General features: G+C 45.2%; 12 protein-coding genes across 12 annotated transcripts; 7 read left to right on the top strand and 5 right to left on the bottom strand.

Annotated features, from left to right (window-relative positions):
• Positions 1 to 384: 384 nt before the first annotated feature.
• C8R40DRAFT_1041962 (uncharacterized protein) lies at positions 385 to 1430 on the bottom strand (the record flags this gene model as incomplete). Its single annotated transcript, XM_046224042.1, has 3 exons — positions 385 to 756; positions 811 to 961; positions 1021 to 1430. 3 exons carry the CDS (start codon positions 1428 to 1430, stop codon positions 385 to 387), a joined length of 933 nt encoding a protein of 310 aa, XP_046087836.1.
• A 211-nt stretch (positions 1431 to 1641) lies between these two features.
• C8R40DRAFT_1184316 (FMN-dependent dehydrogenase-domain-containing protein) lies at positions 1642 to 4060 on the bottom strand (the record flags this gene model as incomplete). Its single annotated transcript, XM_046232989.1, has 13 exons — positions 1642 to 1871; positions 1925 to 2035; positions 2095 to 2165; positions 2221 to 2241; positions 2360 to 2440; positions 2555 to 2612; positions 2675 to 2691; positions 2746 to 3204; positions 3242 to 3396; positions 3448 to 3527; positions 3591 to 3851; positions 3904 to 3958; positions 4017 to 4060. The coding sequence occupies 13 exons, from the start codon at positions 4058 to 4060 to the stop codon at positions 1824 to 1826; spliced, it is 1461 nt and encodes a 486-aa protein (XP_046087835.1). The 3' UTR covers positions 1642 to 1823.
• A 639-nt stretch (positions 4061 to 4699) lies between these two features.
• On the top strand, positions 4700 to 5049 carry C8R40DRAFT_1024439 (mitochondrial distribution/morphology family 35/apoptosis; the record flags this gene model as incomplete). The annotated part of the gene is made up of 2 exons (XM_046223059.1): positions 4700 to 4903; positions 4966 to 5049. Coding segments are annotated over 2 exons (288 nt in total), but the record flags the coding sequence as incomplete, so codon positions are not given.
• A 355-nt stretch (positions 5050 to 5404) lies between these two features.
• On the top strand, positions 5405 to 6815 carry C8R40DRAFT_1068507 (uncharacterized protein; the record flags this gene model as incomplete). The annotated part of the gene is made up of 4 exons (XM_046226021.1): positions 5405 to 5466; positions 5605 to 6424; positions 6488 to 6663; positions 6713 to 6815. The coding sequence occupies 4 exons, from the start codon at positions 5405 to 5407 to the stop codon at positions 6813 to 6815; spliced, it is 1161 nt and encodes a 386-aa protein (XP_046087833.1).
• Positions 6816 to 6965: 150 nt separating this feature from the next.
• C8R40DRAFT_1169252 (uncharacterized protein) lies at positions 6966 to 9028 on the bottom strand (the record flags this gene model as incomplete). Its single annotated transcript, XM_046231345.1, has 9 exons — positions 6966 to 7046; positions 7101 to 7257; positions 7319 to 7719; positions 7787 to 8211; positions 8265 to 8328; positions 8378 to 8489; positions 8542 to 8625; positions 8675 to 8752; positions 8817 to 9028. The coding sequence occupies 9 exons, from the start codon at positions 9026 to 9028 to the stop codon at positions 6966 to 6968; spliced, it is 1614 nt and encodes a 537-aa protein (XP_046087832.1).
• A 597-nt stretch (positions 9029 to 9625) lies between these two features.
• Positions 9626 to 10875, top strand: C8R40DRAFT_114499 (uncharacterized protein). Its single transcript, XM_046229504.1, has 5 exons — positions 9626 to 9813; positions 9870 to 9904; positions 9962 to 10133; positions 10189 to 10334; positions 10394 to 10875. Exons 1-5 carry the CDS (start codon positions 9755 to 9757, stop codon positions 10621 to 10623), a joined length of 642 nt encoding a protein of 213 aa, XP_046087831.1. The 5' UTR covers positions 9626 to 9754; the 3' UTR covers positions 10624 to 10875.
• Positions 10876 to 11260: 385 nt separating this feature from the next.
• C8R40DRAFT_1098511 (KRI1-like family C-terminal-domain-containing protein) lies at positions 11261 to 13830 on the top strand. Its single transcript, XM_046227812.1, has 8 exons — positions 11261 to 11394; positions 11444 to 11629; positions 11680 to 11735; positions 11785 to 12185; positions 12239 to 12481; positions 12539 to 12765; positions 12820 to 13172; positions 13226 to 13830. Exons 1-8 carry the CDS (start codon positions 11286 to 11288, stop codon positions 13697 to 13699), a joined length of 2049 nt encoding a protein of 682 aa, XP_046087830.1. The 5' UTR covers positions 11261 to 11285; the 3' UTR covers positions 13700 to 13830.
• Positions 13831 to 14225: 395 nt separating this feature from the next.
• C8R40DRAFT_1041984 (uncharacterized protein) lies at positions 14226 to 14839 on the top strand (the record flags this gene model as incomplete). Its single annotated transcript, XM_046224045.1, has 3 exons — positions 14226 to 14492; positions 14545 to 14595; positions 14654 to 14839. The coding sequence occupies 3 exons, from the start codon at positions 14226 to 14228 to the stop codon at positions 14837 to 14839; spliced, it is 504 nt and encodes a 167-aa protein (XP_046087829.1).
• On the bottom strand, positions 14770 to 16177 carry C8R40DRAFT_114318 (uncharacterized protein). The gene is made up of 3 exons (XM_046229491.1): positions 15183 to 16177; positions 15038 to 15127; positions 14770 to 14981 (listed from the first exon to the last, which is right to left on the bottom strand). The coding sequence occupies exons 1-2, from the start codon at positions 16071 to 16073 to the stop codon at positions 15038 to 15040; spliced, it is 981 nt and encodes a 326-aa protein (XP_046087828.1). The 5' UTR covers positions 16074 to 16177; the 3' UTR covers positions 14770 to 14981.
• On the top strand, positions 16121 to 18121 carry C8R40DRAFT_1098493 (glycoside hydrolase). Its single transcript, XM_046227811.1, has 12 exons — positions 16121 to 16159; positions 16230 to 16297; positions 16351 to 16372; positions 16431 to 16486; positions 16553 to 16672; positions 16725 to 16929; positions 16984 to 17058; positions 17125 to 17268; positions 17323 to 17352; positions 17408 to 17507; positions 17562 to 17800; positions 17849 to 18121. The coding sequence occupies exons 2-12, from the start codon at positions 16275 to 16277 to the stop codon at positions 18098 to 18100; spliced, it is 1266 nt and encodes a 421-aa protein (XP_046087827.1). The 5' UTR covers positions 16121 to 16159; positions 16230 to 16274; the 3' UTR covers positions 18101 to 18121.
• An 85-nt stretch (positions 18122 to 18206) lies between these two features.
• C8R40DRAFT_1098481 (uncharacterized protein) lies at positions 18207 to 22206 on the top strand. Its single transcript, XM_046227810.1, has 20 exons — positions 18207 to 18348; positions 18396 to 18678; positions 18726 to 18807; positions 18858 to 19050; positions 19105 to 19219; positions 19323 to 19453; positions 19506 to 19543; positions 19665 to 19706; positions 19754 to 19902; positions 19952 to 20044; positions 20094 to 20193; positions 20255 to 20283; positions 20339 to 20526; positions 20573 to 20602; positions 20654 to 20818; positions 20871 to 21076; positions 21130 to 21206; positions 21307 to 21454; positions 21504 to 21596; positions 21662 to 22206. Exons 1-20 carry the CDS (start codon positions 18325 to 18327, stop codon positions 21933 to 21935), a joined length of 2460 nt encoding a protein of 819 aa, XP_046087826.1. The 5' UTR covers positions 18207 to 18324; the 3' UTR covers positions 21936 to 22206.
• Positions 21503 to 23868, bottom strand: C8R40DRAFT_1236374 (initiator tRNA phosphoribosyl transferase). Its single transcript, XM_046233409.1, has 9 exons — positions 23679 to 23868; positions 23581 to 23621; positions 23420 to 23526; positions 23300 to 23367; positions 23081 to 23246; positions 22990 to 23020; positions 22757 to 22930; positions 22174 to 22702; positions 21503 to 22113 (listed from the first exon to the last, which is right to left on the bottom strand). Exons 1-9 carry the CDS (start codon positions 23815 to 23817, stop codon positions 21980 to 21982), a joined length of 1389 nt encoding a protein of 462 aa, XP_046087825.1. The 5' UTR covers positions 23818 to 23868; the 3' UTR covers positions 21503 to 21979.
• Positions 23869 to 23872: the final 4 nt, after the last annotated feature.

Genomic DNA, 23872 nt, shown 5'->3' with positions numbered 1-23872 from the left:
GTGATGGTCTGGGGGACGGCAACTTCCCTTCACCTTCACATGCCGACGCTGGTGTCGGTGGTTGTGTTCTTTCTGTATCCGAGGATGGGATAACGAGACGAGAAGCACCAGCTTCACTGCGAGTCCGTTTGCGAGCGATTGCACTCTCCCAGACATTTCGGAGAGGACCTGTGTCCTGTTTGACCTTCGTTTCAATGATCATATTCTATGGGTGGAAGTTGGCATAAAAGGTGCGATATATATATATATAGCATGCAATTACCTTTAATTCGACTACCAACGCATCAATGACCTCCACGGTTGGCTGCAGGACCGGTTGCATCTCAGAGCGAGTACGTGTGGAAGGATGTAATGACTGCATTTCGGTGTGCAGTGTAATGGAAGCTACAAAAAATGGATTGAGCTCCGCACACAATTTGCATTCGGAAAGAAAAAAATACCTTCACGATCACAGAATGCAGCCAGACTACTGATTTGTTGTAAAAACTTCTGTTGTTCATCTTGCTCATTATTAGGAAATAGTTGTGGTGCCACTTGAGTGAGTGCGATGCTTGTGAAAATAAACATTTGATGTAAGAAGAGAATGTGTTGATAGACGACTCGGTGGGGGAACAAGATGTGCAGCAGATTTGGGCGAGTGCCACCGTTAGTTGGATCCCAGAACGCGAATGAGAATACGGAGACAGCAGAGGGTGAGGGATTTAGGACATATGCCAACTCAGATCCAAAGAAAACGAAGAACAAAAGATAGCGCCACTATATTGGGATCACTGAGTAAAGGAAATCACGAATCTCAAGGGTATCACATACAAATTTGACGGGACTTTGTTTACCTAGAGCAGAGAATACCAGCAAGCCTATCGCTGTGGCTAAATGGTATCCAGAAGCTTGAAGTAGACCGTGATGTAGGTATTCACGGGATGTGCTTAATTTACTCCATTGCAGTACATCGGGTCCAAATCTACAAACAAACGCGTATTTATTGAGATTTGTTTTAGTGGCCAACTACAGGGAGCACACCTATCATATGCAAATCTTATTGTAGGATTCTTCAACGCCTCAAATGCATCTCTCGTTTGCATGAAAAGTTCCGCTCCCTGTGGTCCCACTCGGTCAGGATGAAATCTCTTCGCGAATTGCCTGAAGGCCAGTTTTAGTCCGTTTTCGTCGACGAGGGGTGAGACTCCGAGGATTTCGTAGAAGTTTGGTGCCATATTATTCGAGCCATTAATTAAATTGTAAAGCAGGTAAGCAAGCACAACGGTAGCATAGGTGTAACGATAAAGTTGACTGTAAAGTTGTTGACCTGGGGCAGGTGATGGACGACCGGAAAGTTGTGTATATAGTTGAAGAACGATCTTTAAAGCATGCCGGGTAGCGATATTGGGCACGAATGTCCAACCAGCAAATCCGAGTAGTGCCGATATCATCAAACAAAGGAATTTGGATGACTGTACTTTGATGAGTAACCCTAGAAAGAAAACGAAAAGAAACATCTTACTATCCACTAGGTTTGAAGGACTGAAGCGTCGGGAGAAATGTGGCTACCAGCAGGAAACCGCTTGGAAGATGTTTGATGAAGGAAAGTACTTGTACAGTGGAGTTCAGTGGAGAAAAGAATGTCACATCGCGAGAACTTTCATGTAAGTCACGTTGAACGAGGTATGTACATGTATTTACTCGACTGTACCACACTGGTACCGAATAACAGATCAAGTAAAACCCACTTCAAGGAGTAATTAGAGTCTGCCCACAGTACAGAGCCTCGTACTACGTAGGAATATAAACCCTTTTTCAACTTGAATGACCCGCCGAACTTCGAGTCAGAGTTTGGATTGTCGGTTCACTGGCTCCCAGTCTACTCGTTCGATCTGTACAAAAAGGCGATCAGACATTCGTCGGCAGAAGAAATAAAAGAGTATACCAGTTCTGGAGTCAGGTCATCAATGCTGGCAGCCCCAAGTAATCGCATCGAGGTCATAATTTCTCGTTCGAGGATGCTTAGCATTTTGGAAACGCCCACTTCACCATAAGCCTATCGGTAGTTGACATCATGTATGGGGTCATGACCGCAGTGTGATGAAGACTACTCACACTCAAAGCATAAAGGAACGGTCGACCTAGTCCAACCGCCTTGGCTCCCAAACAGATAGCTTTAATGACATCTGCATCGAAATCCTGGATCAAGCCGACACAAAAAAGAAAATCAACGACCGGTACCTGTTCCCCGCCGTATCCCGCCTAAGACAGATCTTGAATTTCGGTTGTGGATTAGAGATAAAATTCATTCTCACCATCAATATACACTGGGGAATTCAACACTGATTAGGAAAAGTCAAACTCATGGCATAGGGCTGACCTTCCAGCTTCTCAAATACATCAGGTCTTTGTTTGTGTATCTTGTAAAGCACCTCAAGAGGAGGCAAGGAGCTATTGATTTCTGTTTGCGTAGGCCCGAGTTAGGGAAATAGTGTAACAAACTCACTACTCTAACTGTCGACCTAAGTGCAGTGCAATCAAGTTAGGATGGCAAAATGATGGAAATAAAGCTCACCCCCGTGGTTGGACAAAAGTATGCCTTCTACGCCCATTTCCGCAGCCAAAACCGCATCCTGACCATTAAGTCAATTCACAAGCCAGCGTAGTACTGGAGGAACCTCAACGTGAAACCTACTTCGACACACTGGATACCTGAATACCATAAATCAGCTACCGCGGTTCTTGTGCACCAATCAGCAAACAGACCTTTCAGAACGATAGGCAATTTGGTTATGCTCCGAAGCCAAGGGATAGTTATTTGCCAACTCATATCTGCATCGAGGACATTATTACGATCGACATGCAAGGAGCTGGTCCCAAGTAGATTCGTTGCTCCATCAGGATCACCCTCCGAATAATATTGAATGTTGCCAGTCTGAGCTTCCAACACCCACGGGCTCCTTACGTCCCTCTCTCTGGTAGTAATTACTATCGCATCCACGGTCAGAAAGATAGCCTTGAATCCCAATTGTTCTGCTTCCTGGACAAGGTTTGTTGCGACTGCTAGATCTGTGCTCTTGTATAGCTGGAAAAATAACGTCTGCGATGGCAGAGCGGCAGCAGCAATCTCTGCCCTTGAGATGGAAGCATAGGTGCACACCATTTGGATGATGTTGGCAGTTCCACAACCTCGGGTGATATTGAGTTCACCTGACCATAAACGGCCTCAACGTAGATTTCAGTGGATAATGATAGTACCAACCTAATGGGTGGCCGAGCTTGGCTGTTGACGCGCCGGACACGAACACAGGGAGAGAAGAATGAAAACCTAGGATCTTGGTCGAAGGGTCACATTTCGAGACTGGCCGCATCACACGACCATGGAAGAAAAACCTGTCGAAGGCCCTAGCGTTTTCCCTAAGCGCTTTGTAGCACTGTCAAACACGTTTACAGGCTCGACGAGGATACAGGTTCTCACTCAATTCATCCTCTGCTCCTGCTGAGAAGAACGCTAGCGCGCTATGCGGAAGTACTTTGCGAGCAACATCCTGAAGAGAACGAGAGAGAAGAGAGTCACAGCCGGCCAGGAAGTATTATGAAGGACATCTCACCTCGATATCAGCCAGGTTCAACAGACGATTCAAGGGAGGCCTTTGTTTCATCGCTTGCTCAACCTTGATCTCGTCTTCTGTTCGCTCCCGTTTCCTCTCTTGAGCTTCAAGGTCCTGAATGTCCGTACTATTGAGAGGGCCTAGACGCTGCGCAGAAGACAAATATTGCTGAATTGCATCTGAAGGATGTATAGGCTCGTATGCGGAAGTCGCATCCCGACCAGCATACTTCAAAATAATACTAGGACCTCCGGGATGCTTCTGCATGGATGTGAGGTTCGATTAAAGCTGGATACATATGAGAACGACATGCCGAAAGGAACTCGGTTACATCATAAACTTCATTCCTGATAACGATCCAGCAGGACCTGCGAAGCGCATCATAAGTATTCAGCAATAAAATGAGCAAAGGCCGTGGACGTCGACCTTGAATCTCTGTGCTTGGACACTTCTTCTATAGACCAGCCCATGGAAGTTATCTCGATAGAATACTGTCAGTGTGCATCAATTTGAACTTTCAAACTTCAGAGGATTCGGACCGCGATGTTGTTCACATGTGAGGACGCCAGCAACCAATCGGGAAGGATACAACGGAAAACTCTAGGCGTAAGTATGAGAGTACCAGTATATATAGCGTGGCAGTGACTGGCGACGGTGACTCCGCGAGTATATGCGCCTAGTAGTAAGCTCACGGATAAGGTGTTTTCCCAACTAGGTTGCTTAGCTATGCGTGGTACATATATCTATGATGCCCTTCCAAAATAACGCAAAATCGAGCCTGGTGCGATGAGAGCGGTGAAAATTTGACGCGAAATTGGATTTGTTCTCCACTCCAAGGCTCACAGTACAGAGGAGAGTATCAACTGCTGATTAAGAATGATTAAGCTCGATAAGGACAAGAACTTAGAACATGTAGAGAGGTGAGGTGAAAATGACATTAGTACGCCTATATAGAATTCTAGCCCATTATGCAGATTGGCAAACGTAAAGCACAGTGACCAATATTATTGTGTTTCGAGGCCGAAATGAGTCTGACGCGTCCCAGCCGAAATGACAGCATCTTATAAAGGCTGCCCTGGGTTTGGGTTGAACTCTTGAACCATCTTTTCATGGCCGAAAGTCTTGCATCCGAATGTACACCGCTGAAGATAAAATACGATTCTTGCTTCAATGCATGGTTTGAAGGATATCTTGTACCTGCCGTATCAGCTTCCTCTTCTCCAGAAAAATACTCCGAGTATTCACAACGCAAGGCGGACGAGTTTCAGGAAAAGTGCGGGAAGCTTTGGGAGGAATATAGGACTTGTGTGCAGGTACGCCTTGAGGTGCTTGTTTGACTACTAGTGTTCTGAAGATAATGTCTTTGGTTCAAAAGAAATCATTAAAGGAGAAGGGTTTGGACACAATGCTTCAGCAGTCAAGAGAAGAGAATCCGCTGTCTCGGCCCCCACCTCTGCCTCCTTCGTCGTCATCGTCGTCGTGAACAGCGCTGGTGATTTGTTTTTATTTCTATCCTAGGTCGATTAGTATCCTGCTTTTCGAATCCTCCCTCCTTTCTCGTGGCAAGGTTCTGTCATAGCTGTCGAATAAAATTGTCATTATAAATGCACCCAACTCATCAATATTCAAGAATCACAATGAAAGCATTCACTGCTGCATTGAGTAGTCCGCGGCTCTGGGAACCGCTCAGCTGTAGCCGCTGAGCGTGTAAAAATAATGTATAACCGCGCCCGAGATAAAAATGCTAGCCCTTTCTTTCCGGTTCCATAAACTCCTTTCACCATCTGCCGTTTGGGCATCTGGCATGGCCCACAATGTCTGGTCGATATATCTTGAAGAGCGGCTATGGACAAGTCGGCCGTCGTCCCCGGATTCTGTACGTCTTCAAATTAAACCGATTATGACAGTGGTTGCTAATCGATTCCGTACTTATATCCCAGTTCTTTCATTCGTGAGTGCTCTGAACCACAAATTGATTCTCTTTCACAATCTGAACTCGTCTATATCTTTGTAGCGAGGACAATCTTCCTTCAGAAGCTCACTCGACTCAACATATGCTAACCAACTCACTCGATCAACCAAAGCCGCCTTTCGCTTCAACGAATGCTCTTCTATCATGGCCTCCCCTTCCGTCAAATGATGCATCCAACAGCACGCTATCCATCAATTTCGTTCCTTCCAAATTCTCGACCGCCCTTCTCAGTTCGGAACGACCCCGGCGTAGGAAACGTAGAAATGACGCTGGCGATTTCCTTACTTCGGGAGGAGGTATCGAAATATCAGACGACGAGGACGGATTTTTAAAGGGTCATAAAGACAGTAGGAACTTACGCTGGAATAAATTCAAGTGGATTCTGTTCCTTGCCAACCTGCTTTTTACCCTCTACTCCCTTGCAATCCTTGTCATCACTTTGCTTTTATGGTTCGATGTTTTCCAACTCGCAGACGTTATCCGCGTCGGAAACAAAACCGAACTCATTCTCTCTACACTAGCAGCTGCGTTTGGCCTTTTGACCTCAGTCATCGGATGGGCTGGAATCCTACTCAATAATCGATCTTTCCTTGCTACTTACACGTTTCTACTGTGGATCACCTTCGCATTCCTCGTCGTCCCAGGATATGTCACGTACAAACGCCGCGCATTCAATCTGGAAGGGAAACTCAACCTGCAGTGGTCCAGGGACCTCGCCGAGGCTGGTAGATTGCGGATACAGAACAAACTTGCGTGCTGCGGGTACTTCTCACCTTTTGTGGAAGCCACGATCAGCCAAACATGCTACTCTCGTTCTGTTCTACCGGGGTGTAAAGCAAGGTATCTCGATTTTGAACGTAAGGTAAGAATAGCCTTTATCTTTGTAACATTCTGAATGTCTGATTTCTTGGTCGTGGTTTAATAGGTCCTTGACCGGTGGTATCTAATATGTTTTTGTATCGTCCCCGCACATATTGCGGTCATGGTTGCCGGCTTGTTATGTTCCAACCACGTAACCCGTCGTTTTGGTAAAGGAATGATGCCCAAAGCTTACCGCATCGGCTCGCATAATATGGCTGCGATAGTTCAAAATTGTGCGAAGTAGGTTGTTCCGTGAGCGATGTAATATAACACTGATTGGTATATGTAGTCAACTCTCCGAACAATATGGTCTCGAAGTTGCTTCAACCTTTTTATCCAAGGCAGAGTCTTTGAAAACTGTCAATCACTCAAATCCTACTGCCCCTGATTGACGTCGTGTTGATCTTTGGTCACCTCGACGAACACACTCATTATACGCCTCTAAGTACAATCGGAACATCCTTTCATTTTATCGTTATATACCCTTACACCTCTACCACTATATATGTAGTATTATTCTGATTACTATGAAAAGTTGTACACTATATGAACAGTGAATTCCATCGTTCCACAAAAGATTCCAATTTACGTTGTGTCCTATTGTCGTCCAGAATCGTCAAATCCTGTCAAAGAACAATCAAGTTGGAAGTCGCTAAGAGATGAAAGGGACGACAAACTTTTTGCAAGCGCTGAATCTGCGCTGCCAAGGCATCGCCATTAGCTTTAGCATTGTGCTGAAGCGTTGCCACCGAGGGAGAAAGTTGGAAGGGTGCTGAAGAGTTCACGGGAGAGTGCGCATACATAGCATCCAAGGCGGGACCATGCGGGACCATGCTGTAAAATTAAAATGAGAACAGTCAGCGCAACATGACCCAGTGCGCAAAGATAAGCTAACAGAGAATTAAGCATTATAGGAATCAAAGAGCCGAATCGTTCCTCTTGATCATCCAATGATTTCTCCTTCTCTTTCAAAGCCTTAAGCTCTGCTAGAATGTCATTTTGATTCAACAAAACCAGAGGGGGCATATCTGATGGTCTGACAGCTTGTAGGTCCTTCAACAGAGTTTTCATTTCATTTTCCAAGGAAGAATGATTTATGAAGTTTGAAGATAGATCTCGGGAAGGATCGCACGCTTTTATCCTTGCTGCGTCAACATGATGGACAACCTCGTCCATTTCTTGTCTGAAAGTACCAATAACAGCCAGTGTATCATCGATCACAGATTGTTGTTCGGCAAGGAGGGCATGCATTCTTTGAAGAGGAGGAAGTATAGATCGATGAAACTGGGAAGAGGCCTACATAGGAGAGATAGCAAAGGAACGTGAACACAATGATTGAACAGAGTTTTTCCATGAACTGTACCTTGTCCAGCACAGAGGCACGAGCTTCGAGAATTGCAAGTTGGTCCATATTCCAGGCCAGCTCCAGTTCCTTTACAATCTTAGGAGAGCCAGGATAAACTTCTTCGTTTACTGTTGTGACGCGTTGTAAGATATCGTATATCTCCCCTTCATCTGCATCAGCCTTCTCTAAAGTACCCATGAGCGATTTCAGCTGTTGACGGTACGCTGATTCTTCCGCCAGCAGTAATAAACTCGAGGATCCAGTCGTATCTAGACCGATGACATGTTGTAAGCGTAAAGCTTCGAGCTTGAGGTGTGCAGCACTGGGAAGTTGATCCATCCATGTGTCGATCGCACCAAGCTGTTCAATGACATTCTGGATAATTTGTTTACGAGCCTTCAGGCACCTCGTTAGAGTGTCACTGGTAACATCTGGAAGGAGGTCTGACGATAATTAACGCTTTCGATTAAAGCCGAATTGAACCAAGCGCGCGCACTTTCTTGTAAGCATTGCAATAAATCAAACGACTTCGAACAGGTACCAGAGATAAGTGTATCCACCTGACAAACAAATTTGTCTCGATCATTCGAAGGTATGGAATTTGCACACCTCCAATGACAGTTGTTCTAGCTCCTCTTGCTTTTTGCTTATACTACCCTCCACTCGATCTATTCCTATCGTGATGCTTTGAGCTGTTTTCCGTAACTGCTGAGAGATAGTTCTACGGAATGATATCAAGCAAAAGATTGGAAACTTAAGTCTAGAATACTTACTTTGTCTGTCGCAATCGATGTTGAAGCAAGAGAACCTCCTGTTCGAACGTGTACGCATTGTTATCGATAAGGGCGGTTCGAGAGCTGAGTTACATCAAGTTCCATCAAAGAACAACAAAAAAACTCTGCACACCTTTGACGACTAGGAGGAATATAGTTTGAGAAGTCAACCTCTACATCAGAGTTCGCCCGGGGCTTTGAATCCTGCAGTCTAATTATATTGGATCTTAGTACATCCTCAAGTCCAAGCAGCATAGGAGCAGATAGGAGCACACAGCTTCACTTCTTCTGCCTCTAATGCAATTCTTGAAAGAACTGCCTGTCCCGAATTTTCATCGTCTTCGGAATGGAGTTGTGCCGCAATCCATCCGATCAAAGCTTTTCCAGACGGAACTTGCGTGACCCATTCGAGTTCATTGGGTGTATACGCTGGTCCTCCGAGACACGACACAATTGTGCAGAACTTTTGCACGTCCGATAGAGTCATATGTCGAGAAGGTTGAAAGAAGGTAACCACGTGGTTTTAACTTCCGACTGCGACGAGCTGCTCACGCCGCACGGCAACAACCAGCAACAACCAACTTGCTATCAGATCCTATCCTGGCGGTCCTATACTCCTTACACTGATGTTATATGGCTTTCTCTTATCATGGAAACGTTGGCCGCCTCGTTGACAGCAAATCAAAATATTATCTGTGCTAGACATGTGCAGAGCGCAAACTCAGATGAATTGAAAAGTCATTCTGTATGTAAGTATACCCTCAGGGATTTGACTTTGCTCAATAGTCAGCGGCCCTTTTCAACCCACTTCCCAATGTTCACATAGCTTCCCGCAGTGGAAATCGAGAGGCACTGCTTCCAGGCCTACCATGTTTTTCGACCACCGGAACCTAGCTGTGTCGCGGAGGAATCGGAAGAATTTTTGACCAGCCAGTTCAACGCAGGTCATTCCTGATCCAGTCAGAATACACGTATCGTTTTCAGAACAGTGCCTTGATTTTCCCAGCAATTGCTGTTGAATATGAATCGATTGTTGTCCCAGTTTGGAAATGCAATTATACAGCTGTGTGTCAGCGGATGACTGCCACTGTTCTAATGTGGCGATCTATCTTCCGAACTATAAAATCTTCAGGTTCTCCTGTGACTTCTTTGCCACTCCACTCTCCATCACACTTTCACTACTCGTACGGTTCCCACTGTTTTCAGTTCTCTCATGATTCAATTACTCGACATGACCTCTACTGCCAACGCCAAATATTGTATGGACTTGGAGTGAGTAGGCTTCTTTCATTCCGTTACTCTAATAATGACGACTACCTGCATTTCAGTGAATCTGAGTCCTCTCAACGAATGCAATTCCATGGTCAGTATCCTATAACATTCACACCAGTTGATCTGCTAACAGATCGCGCACCCGCAGTCATTGGAACGAAAGACTTTATATCTCCCAAATCGCACGGGAAGAGACCTAGTAATGCTTTCGTAGGCATGAGAGTAGTCGGGGATACACCGAGAGATAAAGCATACCTTTCGACGTCTGTTGTTAAATGCAAGAGTGCAGATGAACCAGAGTGGTATGATAACCTCGGACCGTGAGTGTATATCGTGAACTTGACAAATGGTCGTGGAGCCAATGAAATTTCCCAGGATGTGGCTTTCGCCATTCTCAACTATCTCATTCCATGTGAAGACTCGTTCAAAGTTTTCGAAGACTACAGCAATACTAGCATCTACCGAAACCTATACACTGAAGAAGCTGAGAAAGATGCAAGGGCACATGGATCGTCAATCCAGTATGTTGGCAACTCTGTCTAACCAAATCCATTCCCCACTGATATGCATTGAAACATAGCCATTGCCCTGCCGCTCCGCTCTCATAACCCCCATACGGATCTTCCGACAGGCGGAGTACTTATCATAAACATTCGGGAGCTGTCAACTTCGAAATCGGCTATGGAGGAGTACATTAGTCTCAGATCTGCCGGGAGTCAACGAAGTAGCCTCGAGGACGGAAGCTTGGAAATTCAAGAGGGCGTATCTCCTCTGTCTCCAGTCTCCAGTGAAAATCGAACACTGCCATGACGATATAGATATTGAGATGTTACGAATGATGATCTGGACCTTCGACTACCTGTAAAATATACCAAATGAGATGTATTATTTAGGTTACAAGGCATGAGGCTGTATTTCTTGTATGCATTTGTAAACACTGGATCCAAGTTATCACATATAATTCCTTCGTCCAATCTCCCCAACTGATACTAATTTTGCGTCCGTGAAACCCTATTTTATTCTTCCGCTAGTACGGGAGAACATCGTCTTCAAGTTCGAGTTAATACATTTACGCATATGCACATATGTTCAAAGGCAGTTGCTAGAAGACTACTCAAGAAATCGTAAAACGTTAAGAGAGAAAGAGGGGCGTGGATGTATCATTACATGCAGACTCTAAATGTCGAGATGGAATAGCTAGGGAATAGCGAGTGCCATTTTCTCAATTTATCGACGCTACGAACCTTTTCCAAAACTCTGACGCATTATTTCCATCCTCACTCTCTGAATCTTCACGTATACGTAACAGGATGAATCTTCGCTTTTCGCAGAGTCGAGTGATAACTATTTTATCCCTGATCATGGATGAGTACAAAGGAGTCGAGGCTGTGCTCCGGCCCCATGGTTAACGAGATAAGATAAGATGATTTTTTTCTTCTGCTTCTCCCCCCAGCTTCTCCCTCATATCGTGAATGTCGCTGCTCTCTGATGCAGAATCTGACTCAGACTTTCAACTTACAATAAATGAGCACTATGCTCAGGCGTTTCAGTATAAGAAAGAGCGCGAAGAGCTCGAACAATGTGTGATTTTCCCATTCACGGATTGTTCAGACTAATAACACTCTTACAGTGAAACTCAAGTACGGCTCGGATGAGGAGGAAAACAACTCGGAAACAGATTCTGAGGAAGATGAGTCAGAAGATGAGGATGGGGAAGAACTGACACCTGCGGTGGATGCTGCTATTCTACGCACACTGGCTAGGATCAAACGAAAGGATCCAGAGATATACAACAATAAAACGGGTATTTTTGAAGGTGCGCACTCATACTCTTCCCTCACTGAGATCACTAAGAAGTATTTAAAGAGGAGCAGAAAAAGTTGGGTTCAACCAAACCTGTCTCCAAGCGGCCCAAGGACAAGGTACGTGTTTTATAGCGGGAAGTTTCAAGCTTACTCTGAAACTCCACAGGCAAGACCTATTACAATGCGCCAAGTGGCCATGGAAGCCCAACTGCAAGGCGACTCTCGTTCTCCGTCGCCGGAACCTCTCACTCATTCAGAGGAGCAGCGACGCCTGCGAGACGAAACGATTGCCGTGTTTCACCAGCTTGGCGATGACAATAGTGAAGGCGACGATTTGTTCGTTCCTCGTGAAAAAACCAAAGATGAACAGGAACAAGAAGAAGAAGAGTATCGTTCTTTTTTGGAACGGGAAGTGGGTGGGGATTTAAAGACCTTGGTCTCGGTTGAAGAAAATACCTGGAAGGAGGAAACTCCGCCATCAATTGAAAGCAAACAGAAGAAAAAGAAGAACAAGAAGGGCAAAGTCGTTAAGAAAGTCGAAGATGACGATCAGGAGTTTCTCATAAAGTATGTGTTTCGGGTTTTCCATCACCCTCGTAGATTGAGTTTGGGTATCCAAGTTACATCCTTAACCGCGGGTGGATTGATCGTTCAACCAACCGTGTGCCAACATACAAAGAGGTCGTTGCCCCCAAGAAAGGTAAGGGCAAGGCTACAGATGAAGAGGGGAGCTTGGAGGATGCAAATCCCTCTCATTTCAAAGAAGACATACACCCAACAGCTGACTCTGACATTGATGAGGAGGAATTCGAAGAAATAGTTGATCGGTTTGAAAGCTCGTATAATTTCCGTTTCGAAGAACCGTAAGTCTCATCCGATTCGATTTCCTCCCACTCATGTTCAAATTGTGACCCGTTCAGTGATGCAGCTGTCATTCAAACACATCCTCGTCAGATACCATCTCTCATTCGGCGGGAAGATACTACGCGAAAAGAGGCTCGTGAGAGGCGGAAGAAACGACGAGAAGAGGAAATAGAAAAGAAACGTGAGGAGGTGAAAAGAATGAAGGCGCTCAAGATGAAAGAGCTACGAATGAGACTGGATCGGATTGGCAAACAGGGTGGAAAGAACGCTGAAGATGATCCTGGTGCGTCCATCCTGACGTTCGTTCTGCTCGAGAAATAACCATTCTATCTCCTAGCTTTACAAGAATTGGATCTCGAGGGTGAATGGGATCCTGAAGCGCATGATCGACAGATGGCAGCTTTATATGGCGACGACGCCGACTATGACGAAGATGGTAAACCGTCCTGGGACGATGACATCAACATTGGTGATATAGCGATGGCGAATAATTCTGAGAGTACACGCCAGAAGAAGAAAAAAAAAAAGAAAGGCGAAAAGGCAGTCGAAGAGGATGGAGTATCCGTTGACGCAATGGATGCTGACATAGACAAAGTTGACGACGATGAGTGGGATGGGACTGAGGAAATGCGAAAGAAGAAAATTGAAGAATATATGGACGAAGTATATGGTTTGGATTTCAATGACATGGTACGTGCACCCGTCAAGCTACCATATTCAGTTATCAATATTTCAATTTCCAGGTCGGCGGAATCCCCACAAGGTTCCAGTATACACACGTCGAACCAGAAAACTTCCACCTCTCGCCAACAGAAATTCTGATGGCCACCGATGCCGAGTTGAACGAGTACATGGGTATCAAAAAGTTTGCGCCATATCGAAAAGCTGGGAAATGGGACTCGAACAGGGGTGATCGTCTGAAGGAATTGAGGCAGAAAATCGGGGAGAGGGGGTACGGCGGAGATATAACACAAGACGACAAAGCTGTTAAAAAGCGAAAGGGCAAGAAGGAGAGGATGAGAATGAAAACGTTGCTGGATCCGGATGTAGGGGAAGATGTAGAAAAGGAAGTCGAGGTTACAGGAAAGAGTGCAATGCCTGAGAACTTGAAGAGAAAGCAGCCATCCGGGGATGTACTCGATGAATCAGAGGAAGCAGCACAGAAGAAAAAACGAAGGCGGCACAAGAAGAAGAATCATAGTGAAGATTCACCATGATATTTCAATGATTTGCCTACTACAGTTTACTCATATCGTAAATCTTGACTCTACTCGGGATTTAGGTGGCTTTAAGTTCTAATGAGTCGATCGATGGTCCTGTTCTCTTATATTGAATGATTGATTGAACCCGTTCTTACAGTAATGTTTGAAAGGATGCTATAGCTGTTTTATTCTACATGGATTGTATCTGCTGTACAGCGTCAGACACCGTGAGCACCTCACACTACAAATCAGGAACAAATCTTGTCATTCATAAAATGATTGCCGAGAATGAAGCCTCGGTGGCTCGGTGGCTTAATGGAGATAACGATTGTGTTCACTGTTGATCCATTTCTATATGTTACTGGCTTCCAAATTTTGCACTCTCACACTTGTAAGTATAAAGCTTGCTAGCTCGCTATTTTCATCTTCAGCTCTACCGTCGTTTTTGCCCTCCCTCACGCATTGCAATTGCAATTTTCCGACCTCTCAAAAGTCCACCGGTTTAAACACGTCGTTTAAGGAGCACATGCCATCTAGCTCGATGCCTGTGTGGACACCCTCCTCACTAACTTACGTACCTCCAAAAGAACAATCTCCCAATGTCCAGACTGCTCTCGCGTTCATCGAAGCGCGCAACGCTTGGTTTTCTCGGGCTGCTTGCTCCAGTGGTGTCGGTCAAATGATGTCGCTCTTTGATGAGAGCCTGGAGCATCGCATTTTGCCACAATCTTTGGGTAGGCCAGTCCTCAACAAGAATCAATACAGGGAGTATGTACAAGGCTTGCTTCGTTTCATCCGAGACTACAAGGTGCGTGTTAAATTTCAAAGTCATAAATTTATTGACCTACTCTGTTTCCCAGATATCGTTGCATGAATTAATCGAGTCAAACGACAATTCCATCATTATTCATGTGCGTAATCTTCCTGGTATTGCAATACCGATTTTCTCCAGCTACACCATTTACATAGGCTTCTTCGGTGGGGGCGAGTTTAAGCGGAGCTACATTCAAAAACGAGTATATGATCATCCTTCATTTTACGCCTTCCACCGAACTGGGAGAACTACCCAAAATAACCAGTGTAAAAGAGTTCGTTGACAGTAAAACAACTGCCGAATTCTTCCAAGAGGAGAGACGGAGAGCTAAGCTCAAATAAGTATGGCGACGTCAAAACTTGATTTCAACAAGGACTATGGAGACATGAAAGAAGGGGAATCGATACCGATGGATAGCATATACATAGAAGCTTCCACAATAGAAGAGGTTATCGTACTTTGTAACATTTCTAGATATACGAGCTACCCGATGTACACAGTGAGAAGATTTCAGAAACAAGCGAAGACTCGATACTCACTTATATAACATATACATTCTCTTTAGCCACCTTGTAATCTTCTAATTTCTTGAAATATTCAAGCCGTTTCTGTCGCTCAGAATCCCTCTCCTAGAAAACAAAGGAATTCCTGAGCTGATTGTATTTATTATCACAGAATTCCCACCTGATCCCCAGTATCACTCTTATTCTGTTTGTCACGCGTCGTGCCCCGCAAACGTTTGGCGTCGGCTTCGTGGCTGTTCGAGTCAGATCGACGTTTGCCATTCCTGCGACTGGATCGTTTAGGCAAGAGCACCTTCAAATCTCTGGCTAACCTCTCAGGATCAACGGACTTATCACCATTTCGCTGTCCTTGCCTTCTTACGGCTTTTGTTTTCATGCGTTTTCGAGGCTGGTAGTCCTGAGAAGCAACGTCAAGGCAGTCTTTTTCATCATCGGAAAGTGCCTTCTGAATCTTAGTTTCATCAGTGTTCGTCGCCTTCGCCAAGCCTTGTTTCGTCACCCGGCGAGGCTTCGCGGGAGAAGGAGAGCTCGGTAAGGAAGGACTATCAGCATTTTTGCCGGACGCCCTTTTGCGAATGCGTGGTTTATGTGGGGAGTGAGGTGGTTCCCACGACTGTGGGTAAGGTGCATTAGAGGTCGTAGTGATGGACTGTTCTTTACGCTGGGCCTTTAGCTTAGCTTCAAGCGCGAAGAAGCCGAAGGGATCCGAATTTCGAGCAGAGTAGGTGGAGTACTGTACATCAGCTGGTTCTTCCAGCATTCCATAGACATCAGACTCGAAGTCATGTTCTTCCTCAACACTGACTTCCTCGTAAAACGGTGTTTCGAGATGCTCAGAGGCCTCCGAGGTTGCTATTGGCAGAAAGTCCGGGATCTGTGATGAAGTAGCAAAAGGAGATGATGGAGGAAGAGGGGAAGATTTTCGCGAAGACTGCTGTTTCAGGGAAGCTTTGGCTCTCGCCCCAAGTGCATCTTTGGGAACTTTCGGTTTACGCTGTGGTCTAAGAGCAGAGTTCAGTAGATTCGACTTGTCTCGTGCGCTCATCTGCATTGCTGACTGCGATGTGGACTAGGGCATCGATGGCGGTTGAAGTTCAAAATCGAAAGTTAACACGGCACGTGCTCGTGAAATACTATGTAAGTACTTAGACTAGCGCCCGTTCAACGTTCAACCGTGATTGTGCTTCTTATATTAATTGATCTGAAGATTATCAATCATCCACCGAAATATAACCTGAGACAACATCGTCGAATGAAGAAATATGTGTTTGCACAGTGAGAGGAACCTTTCTATAGTCTCGCTGGTTGAAGTAACACTCGCTGTTCAGTTTCATGGTTGGGAACACCTTCGTAAGTTCAGTCACTTTTCCTGCCTGCAAGTAACTCTCTGAATACGATCGCTGCATAGTCTTATACTGAAAAAGATTGGCTTGATGATATAAAACTGGCTCACGAACACAATATGTACGCTCAAGAAGTACTCAAGGGATGGTGATCGCTGATTTCCAACCATTGACTAACCCGCTCCAGCGATGGCTTTGCTTTGAATATAGGCAGGGAAAAGTGGCAGATAGATAGAGTTTCCGACTGCTTTGCTGCTGCTTCGAGAATTGAAGCTCCTTTCTGGTTGTTCTTCAGCTTTGATATGAGGTGAAGTATTACCAAACACTCTATACTGCTCAAAATTGAATCCCCGTGGCAGCTCACTTCCTTCGGCTACATCGGAGGACATTCATTATATGTACGAATATCTCGAAAGGTTTAGTAAGAGCGAACGAATGCTTCACTATGGCCATGGCTTGTTTGTGTCCACGTTTGCTGGAGAACAAAGTCTATTTGGGCAACCTACTTTGGACCGTGCCTGGTGCTTTGTCAAAGAACGACTTGCATTCGCAGCTCAATCTCCCGTGTGTGTTTTGCGCTGTTCCACCGGGTTTCAATGCCACTAAACTGATGCTTAGATCCATTATGTACCGTCGCTGTTTATTGACCCCGCGCTCTACTCTAGTATGGAGTCTTTGGACGGAGCTTTTAATGTAAGGATGATCAAGATGATATCTCATTGATTTCCCATTCAAACAACTCCTTACTTGTTCGTACAGTGGAACGGTAGCTGGCCGATTCAGTTGAATTCGAGCTCTTCTCGCCAGGAAATGGAATGCTCCAGTTTGGATTCCGACAACCATCACCTACAAAATCTCAATGGGCGCACTTTCATGTCCGCAGTTTCTCCCTGGTTTTTTACGGTACGAGCTCCGCATTGAATTCTCTAATCAACTAGGAAGGAACCAGGTTTATAGCACTATGGTCCTGATAGTTGGAACAAGAATGTACGCCTGTGGGAAAATTTCGTTCCTTTAAGCTTTAATTAATAGATTCCTCTAGTGGATATATCGAGGGGATGACTGGCTTTATGTGAGGCGCTGGGAGCAACTGGTCGCAATGAGAGATCGGGTCGACATCATCCAGATAATATCTTGGAATGGTAAGAGGCCTACATATGAGCCTTTCCCTTCTAATCTCAAGAGTGACGCTTTAGATTACGGCGAATCACATTACATCGGCCCTATCAAAGGTATACAACCCAAGTCCCAAGGTTGGGTAGATGGGTATCCCCACGATGCCTTTCTGAAATTGACTGCCTATTTCGGCCGTGCCTTTAAAGAAGGCCGATATCCTGATATAAATGAAGATCGTATTTTTGCCTGGGCTCGCCCACACCCCAAAAGCGCTATCGCCTCTAATGACCGTGTTCCTCGACCAGAAAATTGGGACTTGGTGAGGAATTTCAATTCTAGACGTCCTGACGCTGATCTCTCTTCACAGACCGACGATAAGGTGTGGGTGGTCGTGCTCGCAAAATTACCTGCCACGGTTTTGATTTACGGACCAAAGAATCTCAAGGTCGACGTGCGCGAGGGTCTCACAAAGATATCTCAAACTCTAGAGCCCGGGGATGGAATGGAGATTGTGATGCAGCGTAATGAAGTCGTTGTGACCGAATGCTCCCCCTTAGAATTTACATTCAATCCTAAACCCCTGCTGTACAATTTCAATGTATTTACAGCCTGTTCTTAAAAAAGACATTTTTTCGTCGTATTTCTCCTCAGATCTGTAGATTATCTACTCATTAGAATTACTACATTGACTGCCGGCTCGGAGTTGGAGTCCATCTACTACGCGCCTATATCATCATCATATATGTCAGCGCCACCTAAGTAGCGCCACATCACTTGTCTCCCTCCGCATAAACTCCGAATCTCCAAATTGCGCTCATGAATACTTGTCTTTGAACACTCCCCATGCAAAGGTCTCAAGATGCTGAAGTATGCTTGGAAACTCAATAATGCCATCGTCTCTCATGTTACTTTAGTCAGTGTACGCTCAAGCTACGAAATACGAATTGGCTCGCGACTATGACTCGGCCTTCCGTTTGTACATCAAAGCCGCAGAAAATTTCCTTCACCTCAGTAGATCTGCTTCTGCTGCTGAGAACGAAAAATCACAATGCAAGAAGAGCGCCAGCAAGGCGTTAGACAGGGCAGAGAGAATCAAACAGATGACGGAAAAGTCGAGGTCAAGCACGAGTTCAGCATTAGGCCAATCCAAAGCCACGACGAAACTTACCCCAGTTAGTGTGGACTACTTCTCTCTTGGTGCGTTGCTGTTTTATCATGCAAGATGTTGCTGATTGTGGCATCAGAGGAACAGTCGTACGTGTTGAAGAGGGGCGGGAACGTCAACGGAGCAGTATTTCCACTATGGCACGAGCCTGGACCTAAATTGTGTGTTCGTTCTATTTATTTCTTGCTATTCCTGATCCATACCATCATAGTATTCAGAAACAACCCCGGCTCTCTTCCTTGCAATCCAAATACGGGGCTGTTTGGAGGAATGAAGTCGAAGGTGTTCTCACGGAGGATCGCCCTATATTTCCTCAAGATATATCACAGAATATCGTCACGGATTGTTCCGTGTGTGCTTCTATATCTTGTTGTATCGAGCATGACAAGCGATTTGGGTCAAATGTGAGTATTAAGATTGTAGCCGGACTTGGCTGTGAATTCAAGCTTCTCGTGTAGCTTGCGAAGTCGATCTTCCAGACATCCTTTCAAACATCTAAATCTGCCAATGTCCTGCGATCGGGACATTCATATGACCTCAAGCTGCTTTTTAATGGGGGCTGGAGACGAGTGAGCACTGTCGGCTTCCATACCACCAACATAAAAATTGATATTCTGTCCTAGATTAGTAAGATTGAGTTTATCCTTTATTGATTATATCGTTGAATTCTTGGCAGGCATTGACGCACAACTACCATATCATCCGACATCAGGAGTTCCGTTATGCTTGGCCTGTAAATCATCTGATATAGGCCAACTTGAGGCTAGGAAATTGAAAACATCCTGGCCGAGTATCCTCGAGAAGGGGGTGAGCATCCTCTAGCGCTTTATTTGACTGATTATGACATGTAGCTTGTTAGTACATGGCATTAATGGGCGGATATGACTTTCCTGGATCGTAAGAGTCTCTATGATGGCACCTTGAAGTGGCTCATTGGGTTTTCCACTTAGGAACACCACCATTGACCTCCAGTAATTCAGACCTTTCTAAACAGCTGCCTTCTCTCACTTTCGAACAGCGCTTTGACAGGCTGGATTCCTGAGTACATTGAAATCAGAAGGTATGTGGTTCACATTCAATAATATTTCTTTGGCTTAAGTATCCTAGTGCAACTTTCGAAAGCGAAAAGACTTGGTCCAGAATATTGAAAGGCTACACTGGTGGAAGTTGTATGTTCACCCTTGGCACGGGCACCAGACCGGGCATTCAGTGGAGAGACAGAATTCTCCTTTCAACTCATAGCTACGCTGTGATCGGTGGGTTCAATATATTATGTATACGCTTTCCACTGAAAATATTAGCTAGATGTACGCGAAGAGGAAAATGGGCGGTTCGTCATCGTTCTTGATTCTTGGGCTCATTCCGATTCTCTTGACATCGCACTTCGGGCACGACCGGGTATGTTATTCCCTTGTCGACTCAGGTAGTCGCTCATACACATCGAAAGACTTGCTCGAAATCCCTTGGTCAGAAGTATTAAATGTTTTTGAGGGAATATATCTGAATTGGGATCCCAAAATTTGGCCGTCAAGTCTGATATATCATGCGTGCGTCACGCCGTTATCCATTTCCTTCATCAAACCATTGGCATGAACCGTTGTGTTCCAGGATGTGGAAACCAAGTTCGGACAGAAAAGGTTCGTGACAATATAACAACCTTCGTATAGGATGTCAATGGCCTGTCTTGTATAGTATGCACTCACCAAGTTCGTGCCAAGCTTGACCGCACTGGGTCTGATTCTGAGGAGATCTGGGTTCTACTCACGAGACATATCAACGACACAAGACAACCTGGAAAATTCATTGCTTGTAAGGTCCAAGTAGAAGATGACGAAGCAGGGTGTTCCGTTGTATGTGATAGACAACAAGTATCACACAAGGTACGATAGTACACGGCTTGTAAAATGCAATCCTGAACACTTGCAGGGAACATTCACCAACAGTCCTCATGTGCTAGTCCGTCATACACGTTTTCGAAACTGCAATTTCGACTAACGCTTCATAAAGACTAAGACGAAGATACCGACGCTCACCCAATCTGTCTCTCTCTTAATCTTGGTCCTATGCGAGGATCCTACTGAAGACACTGGTTTCGATGTGACGATATTCGCACCGAAACACTTCAGACTTCATTGGGAGAAAGATATTCCCAAGTTCCCTTTCTCTAAAACGGTCTGCTTTTCAACTAAACATCATCTCGTTTCTGATTAGTTCCTCTACATAGTTGGAAGACATCCTGACCAGTAAAAACTCTGGTGGAAATCATACATATCCCACCTTCATGATCAATCCTCAATATCATTTACGTATATGTTCTTCCAAACAGGACAAAGTGAGAACAGCAAGACGTACGACAGTCGTCGTAGAAACCAACAAGGACCTTCCTGTTCAGGTCATGATTTGCTGGTCACAAGGCCAAAGACTTTTTGAGTACGATATCAAGCTTTGATTTCTTCTCAACTGCTAACTTGTCCATTTTTAAGACCTTCACAGAAGAGCATTGCTGCTACTTCGGGATCATACACTCATGGACTTGCTCGACTTACCACTCAACTTCTACGTAAGTGCTCTTTTCAAGTTCACTACTCTCGCCTCCTCCACCACCCCCGTCACCCTTTCAGCTTTAACTCCCACAGTTGATCGTCTAATCTGTCTTGTAGCTGGGGATTATAGCATTATCGTGTCCACATTCGAACCGTACCAAACGGGGGCATTCTCATTGAGCGTAAGTAGTTTCGCGAACATCGAGGTCACTCCGATCCCTCAGGAAGGGGCTGGAATGTACAGAAAGGCTATCAAGGGTACATGGTAAGGACGTTGTCTGGTTGACAGGGAAACTGAATGAAGAGTTTTGTAGGGATACCTTGTCAGCCGCTGGAGGACCGAGCTTCAACCGATATTTCCAAAATCCAATATATGAATTGAACCTTCCAGCACAATCTCAAATCATGTACAAGCTCCCGCTGATCTTTGAAAATCCAGGGAAGGCTGACCTAATGTTCGTTTATACTGTAGGATCCGGCTACAACTCCTTCGTCCATCTGCGGGCGTCAGCTTGAACGTCACTATTTATCCTGCATCAGTAAACAGAATATCTAGTGATCACCATGTTGCGACTTCCGGTCCCTACGACGATCCAATCACCGGAGTGGTAACCTCTTTGACATTATTACCCAGAGGCCAATATTGGGTTATTCCTTCGACTTATAATCCCGGAACGCAAAGTGGATTTCAATTGATCATGTTTAGCACACTCGCATCAATTGAAGTTAAGCCAAAACTATTATGAAAGGAGTAGGAACGGATTAAAGTTAAATGACATCTTTACTGCGTTCAACATCTTTTGCGGAGAAATGAGTCGGAAGTCAGGAGAAATTGGTTGACTCTTTTCAAGGTATCCCGTGCAGGATTGGCTTCCGGTCTCGCAGCAATAATCCACTCCAAGCGCATCCGGATGGTTCGCTTGTCTAGAAGGGTGTAATTAGTGGGGAGACAAAGGATATAGATGATCAAAGTGTTGTATCTACCAGGAATAATATCATGTAAACCATCTACCACGAAGTTGCCTTCATCATCAAAATATTTTTGGAGTGCTGCAGTTGCTACACCGATGCTCAAATCCTTGCCACTATCGCAAGCAATACATACGCGCATTCCCTGGGCTAGTTGCATTTGTACGAATTCCATTGCACGAGGAAGAACCATTTGCAAAAAATGAGCATGGCCCTTCTTTCCATTAGGTATGGGAATGTAAAGCACATTCCGAGCATCGTCTGCAGACGTGTCATTCCGATCGCGAGAAGAAAGGACAAGATATGCAACATCCCCGGATTCCCCAAAAAATATAGCGGATAGGTGTCCTGGAGACCTCACTATCAGGTCAGAGGTTGCACACAGAAGAATGCGCCCATTGACTCGAGCGACGGCGGAAGGTAGACGGGCGGTATTAGTATTCTGCGCGCTATTTACGCAGGAGGTGATGATTGTCTCCACTTCGGATCGATTTGCGGACAAGATACGTTCACGGTTGTGCCAAAAGATGTCAGGATTAAGACCCTGAGGACCACGGTCAGTAGCAGAGGGCTGACGCAAGGAGGGGTTGGACTATACCATCCCCCATAATTCGTGATCATCTCCAGAACCTTGGATGTACACGAAACCCCCACTACGCCTGTCAAACCCCTCTTCAACCTGACGCGAGGCAGAAACACAAATAATGGGGATGAAGGTCTGTTCTGTTGGAGAGAACTTGGGAAATGAAGATGAGGTCGGGGTTATCCATATCTTGAGAGATGCGCAATCAGTACGGGCGAATCATTGTAGACCAAATTATGTCTGCTCACTGGTCGAAGCGGTAAGGACAAGTCCGGAAGACTGTAAGACGATTTCTAAGATCCAAGATTTAGTGATGATGCTGAGTGAACATAGACATACAGGAATACATTCAACGATTCTGCCCAACCATCCAGCAAAGGCACGATCTGCGAGTGCTCCTGGGTGCTGACCACGCCTGGAGGTGTATGAAGTGAAATGTCCCAGTTCTGGCGAGGCGTTTCTCTATGTCGCAAACGCACTGCACGATTCACGACAGTACACCAAACTGACGTCTAATGTTGACCACTAAAGTGTTATATATGAATGAAGATTGCTCACTCGGGACTGTTTTTGACAAGGCATCCGGCATTCGTTTCCCCGATCTCGTAGAGTCAACTAAGACGATCCTTCACGCGTCTGCAATGAGAAAGGCATTTGAAGGACGCTGAACATACACACCCTCTGTGGCTCAAATTTAATAAATGTAGATTGGCCCTCCGAAGGTTGAACCTCCAATTGGCAAAGTGACCATCAGTGGACTTGAAGTAAACAGGATGAGGAGCAGCCTGATAGAGGGATCAGGGCTCAATACGCGCATCGAAAATTTGCGAAAAGCATGCCAGACAGGGATCTGTATACCATGCCCCGCATCTCAAGTTGGCTGAGGTTTAATGAGAACGAATTGGATTCTGAACGCGAATAAAATTTGATCGCGTACGGAGGAGAGGGAAGTCGGGATAAGCATCGTGGACCTGGTTTACAAAGTTAATATCTTCTTCAATTGATTTCAAGCGGTTATAGATGTCCAATGATTCTTTTCTAAGATGAGAAAAGGTTTTATTTCTGTCAGTGTTCATGGTCGTCGGTTTGGGGGGGTGAAAAATGGGAGCACGTGAATTGATGTAATCATGA

This window comes from Lentinula edodes (genome assembly GCF_021015755.1).
Source record: "Lentinula edodes strain Le(Bin) 0899 ss11 chromosome Unknown C8R40scaffold_12, whole genome shotgun sequence".
Taxonomy (NCBI): Eukaryota; Fungi; Basidiomycota; class Agaricomycetes; order Agaricales; family Omphalotaceae; genus Lentinula; species Lentinula edodes.
The sequence above is the reverse complement of the archived record's forward strand: the minus strand, read 5'-3'. Positions and strand labels throughout refer to the sequence as shown.